At 38.4% G+C, this 12,153-nt stretch overlaps 1 protein-coding gene across 2 annotated transcripts; it reads right to left on the bottom strand.

The window, feature by feature from the left end:
* Positions 1-322: 322 nt before the first annotated feature.
* CENPW (centromere protein W) lies at positions 323-8,209 on the bottom strand. Of its 2 annotated transcripts, XM_014858301.3 has the most exons (3): positions 7,902-8,208; positions 3,111-3,224; positions 323-480 (listed from the first exon to the last, which is right to left on the bottom strand). In XM_014858301.3, the coding sequence occupies exons 1-3, from the start codon at positions 8,025-8,027 to the stop codon at positions 454-456; spliced, it is 267 nt and encodes an 88-aa protein (XP_014713787.1). In that variant the 5' UTR covers positions 8,028-8,208; the 3' UTR covers positions 323-453. The 2 variants fall into 2 exon arrangements, with proteins under 2 accessions (XP_014713787.1, XP_014713788.1); XM_014858302.3 differs by lacking the exon at positions 323-480 and having other exon boundaries at positions 3,107-3,184; positions 7,902-8,209.
* Between the last annotated feature and the right edge of the window lie 3,944 nt (positions 8,210-12,153).

Below are 12,153 nucleotides of genomic sequence, written 5' to 3'. Positions count from 1 at the left end.
GGCATTAAAGAGTTAAAATTAATATCTAAAATATACCTAGATTTGACTGTACATTGTCTTTCTTCAGACTAAATTGATTCCATAGTTAATTGTGTCTAAATCTAAATACCTATAAACTGAATTCTGAGAAATACATTTCTTCAAGCTACTTCGTATAGTAAGATTTCATTTTTGATATGTAAAACATCTACAATACCAACAAAATAGAAGTAAAATGAACTGAGGCCATTTAAAATGAACAAAACATAATTCCTCAAAAAAAAACAACAGGCTGCGTAGTCCTATGTGTTCACCTGAGATATTTCAATATCAATAAAAAATATACAAATACACACATCTCTCAACTAGCCAATACTTTAATAATATACAATATTAACTGATATGTAAAAATCACAATCTGTTACCACTTAAAATAATACATCGTATAATTTTCAAAAATGTGGTCTTTGACTTCTAACCTCTGCTCTTCTTTAGAATTACCTGTGGGGGGGAAAAAATGAAGATTAATATTATACCTATGGCAAATATAACATAATTCCTCAACAAAAAGTTAAACAGTCATATATGTATAATATGCAAGCCTGAATTTATAAAACTGCATTTGGACAGCAATTTGGACTGTGGCTGATGGTCTAGCAGTTTGGTCTGGGAAATGGATCATAGAAAGCTTGATTGAAATTTCACCTTTTGTAGGATAGAACACGATACTCAAATTTCCTGGGGAATCTTTTGCCTTGTAAGTGATCTTAGACTTCTTTAAATAATCTACTTCTCTCAGAGAACGTGAAACATCCCTAGATTCTCAAAATTTGGTTTTGTAAGTCACTTCTAGACGTTAATTTCAATTGTAAGCCAAAAGCATCCATATTAATGGTTCTAAACTTGAGGTTTGCAGATAGTTTAGAAATCCAGGGAGCTAAAACCTGTTCCAAAACTCAAAAATCCTATTATAAATCAGGCATTTAACAACTATAAAGCAATACAAAGCCACTGCAACATCACATATCTTATATTTGGGCTGGAATTATACCAATTTAGAGATCAACACTAGTCAGTCATCTTATACTGAAATGCTTGTTAGACAGACAATTTTCAAAACATACACCCCATGAGAGAAATAAAACAAAATGAGACCTTTAGTTGTAGAAGACATGAAGCATTAGACCAGAATAGATCCAAAATTTTTTTAAAAACTTATGGTAAGTACACCTTTAATATTTTAATAAAAACAAACAAACGCTAAATTTAAAATACACACATTCACTCTTCAAGCTCTTAAGTTTTGCTTTATTGTTAGTGGCGTGGAGTTGATTCTGACTCCTAGGAGCATGTGTGCAGTAGAGCAAACTCCACACAGTCCTATTTTATTTTTGGAGGAAGATTAGCCCTGACCTAACATCTGCTGCCAATCCTCCTCTTTTTGCTGAGGAAGACTGGCCCCTGAGCTAACATCCGTGCCCATCTTCCTCTACTTTATATGTGGGACGCCTGGCACAGCATGGCTTGACAAATAGTGCATAGGTCCACAGCCAGGATCCGAACCAGTGACCCCAGGCCACCGAGGCAGAACATGCGAACTTAACCGCTGCACCACCAGGCCGGCCCCTCTGCACAGTCCTTTTTGTGCCATCCTCTCACTTTCCGGGGCTATATCAGACAGTGCTCCATTGCTGTTCATAGGGTTTTCATGGCCAACTTTTATTTTCTGAAACTGGGTGGCCAGGTCCTTCTTCCCAGTCTGTCTTAGTCTGGAAGTTCCACTGAAACCTGTCCACCATGGGTGACCTTGCTGGTTATTTGAAATACCAGTGGCATATCTTTCAGCATCACAGCACCAAGCAGCCACCACAGTATGACAACCGAAAAGATGGGTAGTATGGTTCCCTCACTGGGAGAGTGCCAAAATCTTAACCATTAGACTACCAGGGCTGGCTAAGCTTTGATTTACCATAGAAAAATACTTATATTGACTTTAATAGTCTAGAAACTTGTTGGAATGTTTACAATTCTAAGAGAATTTAAAGCCCCTAAAAAAATGCTAGGGCATGCACATTTCTAGGCTTCCACAGAGGCCACCAAATAGGTCTATGCCCTAGGCCAGTACTCCCCTATTCTACAAGATGTTAGAATAGGTACTACAAAACAAAGTACCATGTACTCAAATGAACTTATAAAATGCTGACTATATACTCTAATTTACAAAATGATAAGCGAAACAATTCAACAAATTTCTTTACTGCCATATTTTTCATAACCTTTCATAACTTTATATAACTATAGTTATATAAAGATGTTAGCATTGTAGGAAGCTGGATAAAAGGTGCATGGGAACTCTTTACACTATTTTGCACCTCTGTGAGTCCACGATTATTTCAAAATAAAAAAAACATTAAACAAAAAAGTCTCTAAAGAGGTAGACTGCCAAAAATAAGTCTCTCTCCCACATCATCCTCTAGTCAACCATGGTTGCCAGTTTCTTGTACATTCTTATAGAAACAAGCTCTATATATACAATAACATTGTGACTATTGAAGGAGGTTTTTTATGTTAGGTTATATAAACTTATCCGAACCGAGAAGCTTTTCATGGTGGGATATCTGTTAACATCAAGCAGAAATAATGATCCCAAGAACATATTTGGGAAAAACTTTGCCCTAACATCATATTCTTACATTATATAGAAATACCAGTAAAAAGCAATCTCTGCTTCTGTAAGACATTTGATGCATAAGTTACTCAAAACCAAATTAGAAAAACAAATAATTAGGTAATCAGGAAAACTTCAATCAATCAATTTTAAACTTGATTTTGATAAATTCCAAGGTCACAAACCTTCTCAACTATATATAGCCTAGTACAAATTGTACAGATCAGCAGCCAAACATTCATTTTCCCCTAAATAGTGATAAAGGAGTGGCCATGAATTCTTCCATAAGAAATCCTTAATATACACATAGAGAAAGAAAATCTAACTCCATAATTAAAATCCATTAACATGGAAAACCAAGCATCAACTCATTCAATAAAGCTGAATAAGGAATCTATATCAGGCAGATGATGAACTTTTTTTAAAGCTAATCTTTGCTCAAGAAAAGAAATTCAGATTTTACCTTTGCTGCAGCCAGTACATGCTCCTTTTTAATGATTCCACATTTATTCTCACAAGCATTTGTCCTGGACTCTTCTGCTAATCGATGAACAAAGAGTAAACAGTTCAGATGCATCTTTAAAAGAGAAAATTTGAAAGGATTTTTAAACTCAAAACACTAAAGCTTTGAAATAACGACTTTTAAAAAAAGATCCCAAAATTTAATGTTGTACTATTTACTATTGTGAACAAGTCAATTAACTTTTATTTAAAGTAACACAGAATTCAGTTTAATATAGGTCCATCTTAGATTCTACACAAAAGAGACTTCGTTATTACAATCCATGAAACAAGGCTATGTAATAAGGCTGACCAAAGGCCACAGACAGTAACATTACTGTAAAGCATCATTATATCAAAACTTATGTAGGACTCTGTTAAGTAACAAATATTTCTGCTTCCGATTCCAAATAAGTTAAATTTATAACATAATTTAAAATTTCCCAGAATTCTCTAATAGGGAATTCTCTATTTTTGCCACTTCTTATGATTCTACAATTATTTCAAAGTAAAAATGTAAAGCAAAAAAGTCTACAAAAGGGCAGACTTTCATGAATAAGTCTCTCTTCCACATCATCCCCCAGTCAACCACAGTTGCCAGTTTCTTGCATATTCTTAAAGAAACAAACTCTATATCCAAGCAAAACGTATATTCATCATTTAACCTCACTATGTAAGTGTGTACAATAACATTTTGCTAAATATTTTACTCAAAATTCACTATCCAACCAAAAAGTACAACTCAAATCTACGTGCACATACCTTGAAAACAGTTAAACTAGAGCACAAAAATCCAAGAAAGAAAGAACGCAAAGTAGGCTGCAGTCTTATCTCAATTCACCCTCTAGGATCACTTCTAGTGATCTTTTACTCAAATTATTGATACCATTTTCCCATCCTTTGCTTCTGCCAGGTGCCTGTGGGCACTACCAAGTTAGGTCCAATCAGATAGTATCTTCGACATATAATTTCTTTGGTTATTTACATAACAGTACACACTCTTTGCAGTTAGCAGAACAATTAATACACAATACTTAATACTCACTATCTTGTGTACTGCACACAACTACTCCCCCACAGTTTGCTAAATGCTAAATAACTAGATAATATAAGTTTTAATTATTTAGATTGTGCAGAAATCTTCAGCAGATTGTTATAGATTTTTAAGAATGCTTTAGTGATATTTGAGGGAAAATAAGAGTTTGGGAATTTAAATTTCATAAGATAAAGAAACGAAGGAAGGAAATATTCTTTTGTACTTTTTTTTTTAAGAATGGCATAGTTACTTGAAGATTTTATTTTTTTCCTTTTTCTTCCCAAAGCCCCCCGCTACATAGTTGTATATTCTTCGTTGTGGTTCCTTCTAGTTGTGGCATGTGGGACGCTGCCTCAGCGTGGTTTGATGAGCAGTGCCATGTCCGCGCACAGGATTCGAACGAATGGCCGCCTGCAGCGGAGCGCACAAACTTGACTACTCAGCCAAGGGCCCAGCCCCTCTTTTGTACTTTTTTGATGCACTGTCTTTAATTCTCCCAAGAACTCTGAAGTAAAGCACCACTTCTGATTCTTTACGTTATAGCATGTCATTCCACTTTTTTTTAAACTGCCAGTGATATCCCATTTCCTTTTGCAGCAAAAACGTTCCATAACATGGCACGATTTCCTCTGCTAATCTGTATTTTCTACTTTTAAAGGCAAATAGCTTCCACATGCCCTCAAGATAAATTCCAAATTCCTTAATACTAAACCCTACTTGTGTAGGCTTTTCCAGTTTCATCCCTCACGTTTCTGAGCTTCCAGTAGTATACTAGATCTGTTGAACTTCTTTCAGTATTTAAATACAACCTTGCCTACAGGCATCCTACTGGTTTGTAGACTTCTCCAAAAAGCCCAACGCCCCCCAGGATGTAAGGTTATGTAGATCCATGTCACCTTGAACTTCCTATCACTGCACACACTACATACATTATGCAACAATTTCTCACCTGTGTTCCTCAATGTACCATAAGGACAAGAACTATGTCTGTCTTCCCCAAAATTGCACCCCTAGTAACCTTAGCCATGGCCCAATATGTAATAATAAGCCATTCCATCAAGAATTTACTTTAGGGAAAAAAAATGAGATGCTTGAAGGGTAAATCAAAGGATAATTTTAAAAGAAATACATTTCTTGACAGTCTCAGTTAACCAAAAGACTGGGCCAGCCTGACTTCCTCCTTCCTTCATCACAGCACTTTTGAGTTTTACATAAATCATAAGAACCCAGATATTTGCACAGCACTCCTCAGTGACAAATCTAAAAACTAGCAGAGCCACGAGAAAGCTGAAGAATTTATTCAGATTAACAGATGTACTCACCAGGACTGCCTTTTATAAGGCATAAAATAAAGCAACAACAAAAAGCCCGTGCAGAAGAACTAACTAGAAATAACACAAGGAACTTATGAGTAAAATGTTAGATAAAACAATCAATCCACATAGACAGTACTTACCATGAATTCTCAACATTAATTGTTCATTCAGAATGTTCAAGGTAGTATGCTAAACTCTAGGAATATAAAAAGCCCCCAATTCAAAGTTCCCAGTCCAGTGAGAGAACCAAACCCATCAAGAAATTAAAGACAAATGTGTGACAATGGATGACAGAAGAAGATAAGATTGATCCTTTCTAAGAAGATTAAGGAAGGCTTCACCAAGGAGGTGCATTTGAACTGGATTTTGAAAGAACTGGAGTTTGCCAAGTGGGGGTAGAGTGAGGACATCTTCAGGCAGAAGAAATAGCATATACAAAAGACAACATAAAAGTAGATTAGTTTTGTGATGAAGATAATGGAAGATGCAAAAGGAGAGATGTATGGTTCCTTCCCTTCAAAAACCCGCATAGCATCCTGGGAGACAACACTGACAAAGGAAACTCTTAGAGAACAGTGTCAGAGTCCCAGTAGCTAAATTGTATGATGTACACTCTTACTGCTATCAAAATTCAGAAAAGAGAGATTAGAACAGACTGATCTTCCACCTCAACTGTAAAAAAGTTTATGAATGATGTGGGACACCTGCTGGGTAAGATTATGAAATGTCAATGGCAAGCAGAAAATCATAAACAAAGAAACCAGGGTGATGGATGGCCTACACAAGACAGTGAAGGAAAACTAATGGGAGCCAACAATAAGCATAAGATCCAGGAATAGATGGTGGCTAAAAGAACTTTCTTTCCCCTACCACTGCAACTTCTTGGAATTTCACCTGCCCTTTTTTCCCAAACCGCCTGGATCCCACTCCACAAGAGAACCCACTTGTCCATGGGTCACTTTGGAGTAGGCAAGTGTGGATGTGGGAGGAATGTGACTACTTGACAAATTTCTGCCAAACAATCTGCACCAGCTGGTAGTCTCCCACATATTCTTGAACAGGTACATTTCCTCCCCCTCCATTCAGAACCCCAGCACCAGTGAAAACTCCAGAATAAATTACCTAAAAATGTTTTGCAATCAATTTCACTTTAACCCAGCTCACCTGTACCACCTTTATCATCACCTGGGGGTGGGCAGGTGGCATACAAAAGAGTATATATTAGTATATATCGTCTTTTCTTACAGCCTCTAAGAAAGGAACAGAAAAAGGAGGGCAGGAGGGCTACTTTTCCAGGGGGAAAAAAAGTTGTTTTGGCTTCAGAAACCAAAGGAAGGAAAAGAGAAGACAATTCCATGGCAGCCTAGAAAAAGAGAAATCCTGCCAAGTTGGCAACAGATAGGGAGACAATAGAGAACTTGGGGAGGCTGTAGAGAAAAAGAGGTGGAAAAAAACCAAAGTAGCTTAAGAACAGATGGAATGATGCATTCTGAAGACATTCTCCATGTCACGTGCTCTTGTTATCCACAATTCTTTACCTCGATCTCCTGCAAATTAGGTGCCCACTTATAACAGCTACTTTACTCAAAGAGCTCTTGTGACAAACCACAGGAGTTCCCTCCTATGGTTTAAACCTAGGGAAACAGAGTGCATTCTGCTAGAGGGATATATGTTCCAGGCATTCAACACAAAAACTCTGAATTTATTTCAAGACAACTATTACAGAGTGGTTTGGTTGTGACTATTTATTAGGTGAGCATTATGCTGCAGGCATGAAGAGTCAGATAAACAAGTTTTAGTGGTTTGACTTGAAAACTGATTATGTGTTCTATTTGTCTAGGAAAACGAATTCACAGACAAGAGCATAGTACTTACATATAAGCTTTTGGATGAGGGTTCTTTAGTAAATTAGCTAAAATAGAGGAAATAGGGCAATACGTTTGGTTAACAATGTAAAAAGAGGGGGAAGGGAGCAAGGCAAGGAGGGAGGCACTTAAAAGGCGCTTCAGTAATGCCTTTTACAATAGTTAAATAAAAACGACCCAGCCTGAATTGCAAAATCTATTTTTAAAAGACTAGCTCTCATACCTTTCGTAAGTACACTAAGCCAATACCAGACTGTGCTCCTGAACAGCGATATTTAAAAGCTATAAGCAGGAAATGAATGTTAGTTTTCTCCTTAAGTTGACAGCCTCCCGTAAAAAGGTCCGGATATCTACATCCCAGAGGGCCCCAGCACGACAAAGCGTCAGGAATACGAAGTGACGTGCCAGGCTGGGGCAAACGCCTTAAACGGAGGCCTGTAAGAGCTAGATTGGCTGGAGCGGCGAAATCAAGCTGAGGTTTACTTCCGCTACCTCCCCCTGCCCCTCTCCCAACCCAAGAAGGGACAGAATCTCACCAGTAAGTCGCCACTTGTCTCTAGACGAAGGTGAGGCTTCTGTCGCTTGAAGACGCGCTTTAGAAAGCCGCGGGGGGCCTTCCGCTTTATGTGCTTCCTCTGGGAAACTGTGGTCGAGAGCACCATCTTCTCCTCAGGCACCAGCCGCCCCAGCTTCCGAGGTCCTCCCAGCACCTCCCAGAAGCTCACACCTGCGGTGACAGCGAGAACCACCGGACCGCGTCGACACTTCTACAGTCTCACAACTCCGGCGCGGACTTTTGAATCCGCCGCCAATGGTGCGCTCCAGGCGCTCGGTAGTGACGTCAGCCGGCGCAGGCCCCGCCCCCGGAGGCGCCCGGCTGTTTGTGGAAAATACTCTCGGCGGGCCTCCAGTAACGTCAATTAAAGGGCCAGGCTTTCTTTAATCGTCTTTTATGCCCACTCTATGGAGCTGTTTCACCTATGTTTCGTAGAGATGTTGGGACATTGTGAGAAATGTTGGGAAATTGTAGAAAATGTTCGTACACGTACTCTCCAAGATGTCACTCTATACTAAGCCTAATACCAACGGACTAAAAAGTAGATGAATACAAAGAAGTTTGTGATGTTTTATCAAGATTCCTGAAGAACCAGTGCCTTCCTAGCAAGGCATGATTTTCTGACATTAACAGCCAACACTTTACACTTTTATGTAATTTCATTTGATCTTACCTGAGGTCTTTTCATGTTTCTAGCTTTTCTTTACAAATGCTGCTCCCTTTAATCTTAAGGCCCCTTCACTTAACCTTGCAATAACTTCACGTGTAGTTTAAATGCTATCTTATTGAAACCTTTGCTACTTCTTCAAGCAATTAACTTTTCTATCTTCTATGCTACTTTCCACGTTGTACTTAAACTCCATCCTGCGTCGGACGAAGCACCACCCCCTAGGTTTCCAGATTCAGTCTGGATGAGACTTGAGAATTTGCGTTTCTGTCAAGTATTCAAGCCATGTTGGCACTTCTAGTCTGATGACTACTGTGAGATCACTGTAGTTTTCATTGTAATTACCTCTAATACTATCCCTGTAGTAATTATCGTGATTTCAATATCCACACAGATGAACCTTCCACTATCTGGCCTCCTATTTCCAAGACCTCATCTCTGCCAATGATCTCATCTTTCCCCTATGAGCCACTCACCCCTGTGGCCAAACACTAGGCCTTGTCATTACCAAATACGATACCCTTCCCTATTCTCAATTCAATTGTCTCACTCTTCAACCTCATCTCTGATCTTTTGAACTCACTCCCCTCAGTATCCCAACTCCAGCAATACTTTAGATGCAAGTGGGATCACTGTCCTCCCTGTTCTGTCCCTACCATGCCCCCAACCCTACACTAGTCTTTATCTGCCCTCCTGCAGTCCATTGTGCATCATTATAATATTCCCTTGTATTTCTCCTCAGTTCTCCAGCCATGTCTTTTCCCCTCATACTCACCTGACAAAACCCCAACCTTGCTTAAGTTAAAATCTCCATCCTTTCTATGCTGGCATCTGTGCATTGATATTGGCTTAAGAAAAACATACCAACAGGTCTGTGTCTGGTCTCAATTTAAATTCATGACCATTCAAGTAGGATGTAAGCACTACCTGCAGTCTTGCTATTTCCTAAATCCTCTCATTCACCCTCTTCCTCAAACCTTCCTATACTCCCTACCCGATCCTTACCCTCAGTTGATGACGTTGCTTCACTAACAAAATAGAGGCACCTCGTAGAAACTTTCCAAATGCACCCACAACCACATCTACCCACCAGTCTCCCCCTGCTCCCGTGGATGAACCTCTCTCTAAAACAACCACTCCATTCAACCACTCCATTTATGCCCTGGGTCCCAGTCCCCTCCCTTTCTTAAGGATATTCTCTTGCAATTCTCTCCTCTTCTGCTTCATAAGTTTTCCTTCTTTGCTGAATTTTTTTCATCTGCACATACACATGCTGTAATATTTCCAGCCTTTTAAAAACCCTTTCTTGATCCTATGTTCAGCTATTGTACTTTCACAGAAAAACTAGAAAGGAATGGCTACATTTGTCTCCAGTTCCTTTCCTCTCATTCTCCCTTGAAGCCACTGCAATCAGACTTTTGTACCTATTTCTCCACCAAAATTGTTTTGGTCAACGTGATCAATAACATAACACTTTTAAATCCAATGGTCAATTCTCAGGCTTCAGTTTATTTCACTAACCAGGAATATCTGTTGGGTATTATGATTCTTTCTCCCAAGAAACATTTTCTTTTAATTGGGTGCTATTCTCTTTTTGTTTTCAGTCTTCTTTTCTGGTTCCTCCTTGTATCCTTTATCTCTAAATCCTGGAATACCTCGGGACTCAGTCCTCAGATTTCTTCTCTTCTCTATCTATACTCTCTTCCTATTTGGTCTCTTCCAGTATTATGACTCTAAATACCAAATTTACAGCTTATTCTCTTCCCTAATCAAACATGTATATCCAATTCTCCACTGGACTGGAATTTTAAAAGTCATCTTAAATTTGACACATCCAAAATTAGCTCTTGACACACCCTATACCCCAAACCTGTTCCTCCTACCATCTTCCCTATCATAGCTGATGGCACTTCCATCTTTCCAATTACTCAAGTGAAAATCTTGGCATCAGCCGTAGCTCCTCTCTTTCTCTCACCCAGCGTTCAATCTTTCAGCAAATTCTGCCAGCTCTACTTGCAGTACCAGATCACTTTTAGCCAAGCCACCATCATCTCTCACTTGGATTATTGCAACACCAACACTTCAGGTCTCTGCTCAGACAAGTATCAGAGAAACTCCACACATGTATACACGTATACACCTAGAAACACACATTTATGTGCACACAAACATACACAGATCCAGTCATGCACAGAAGCTGACATATCTTCCAGTTCTGTGTTCAGTAACATTATGTTGGTAGCTAGAAACTGGTCATGGTAGAAGTATTTATACCATGGGAGTTGGCAAATGCTACAAATCAGGTGTTTTTGGTTTTTTTCTAGAAAGCAAGCTGTTAAACATTTACCGACATAACACTGCACATATCCCTACTCACCCGAACATCTTAATCCTTTCTGTGGTTTATTTTTCTCTATAGCACTTTTCACTATCTAATATTTGCTTCTTCATAGAGAAAAATGTTATTGTAGCTTTATTTATAATAGAAATAATTAGAGACAACATTCATTAAGAGGGGAATGAAAATACATATTGTCATTATTTATTAGTTTCCTATTGTTACTGCAACAAATTACCACAAACTTAATGACTTAAAACAAATTTATCATCCTACGGTTCTGAAGGTCAGAAGTCCTAAAGTTAATGTGTCAGCAGTGCTGCCTTCCTTCTGGAAGTCCGAGGGAAGAATTTGTTTCCTTACCTCTCCCAGCTTATAGAGGCCACTTCCTTCTTTGGCTCAGTGCCCCTTCCTCCATCTTCAAAGTGCATCCATCTACCTTCTGTTTGGATCAGCACATCTCCTTTTTCTGACCCTTGTTATTACACTGGACCTCCCCAGATAATCCAGGATAATCTTCCCATCTCAAGATCCTTAATTTAATCACATCTGCAAAGTCACTTTTGCCATATAAGGTAGCATTTTCCAATTCTGAAGATTAAGACATAAACATCTTTGGGGGGCTATTCTACTGCCTACTGCAGGCTCTCTTCCTGGACTTGATTCTAGAGTATAGCTGTTCAATAAAGCTTTCTTCAGTGATGGATATGTTCTATATCTGCTCTGTCCCATACAGTAGCAACACGTGGCTGTAGAGCATTTGAAATATAGCTAGTGTGACTAACAATATTAATTTTATTTAAGTGTAATTAATTTACATTTACATTTAATAGGCACATGTCACTAGTGGCTACCATATCAGACAGTGTAGTTATAGCAAACTAAAAGATAATTCTAACAAATAATTCTCTACACTGGTTTTGGAGGTAGATGAAAGCCAGGAATCAGAATTCAAAGGGCTTTCAATTTATCTGCATTTTCATACTTTTTACAATGAGAATTTTATCTTTGTTTTCAAATTTTTTACGTATTTAAAAGAAAATTTAAGTAGAGTATGAGGGTAATAATTTTATTTATCCCTGTAATGAAGCATATCCCTACACATTGTCTTATTTGATCTTAATGAAACTGTGATAGTGTAGGGCTGGTATGGATATTAGGTCCATGTAACGCCAAGTGGGAGAAAAATACCTGTATATCAAGTTAGATATAATATGATCCTAAGAA

This window comes from Equus asinus, chromosome 24 (genome assembly GCF_041296235.1).
Source record: "Equus asinus isolate D_3611 breed Donkey chromosome 24, EquAss-T2T_v2, whole genome shotgun sequence".
Lineage (NCBI taxonomy): Eukaryota > Metazoa > Chordata > Mammalia > Perissodactyla > Equidae > Equus > Equus asinus.
Note: the sequence above shows the minus strand (reverse complement) of the source record. Positions and strands in the feature narration are given on the sequence as shown.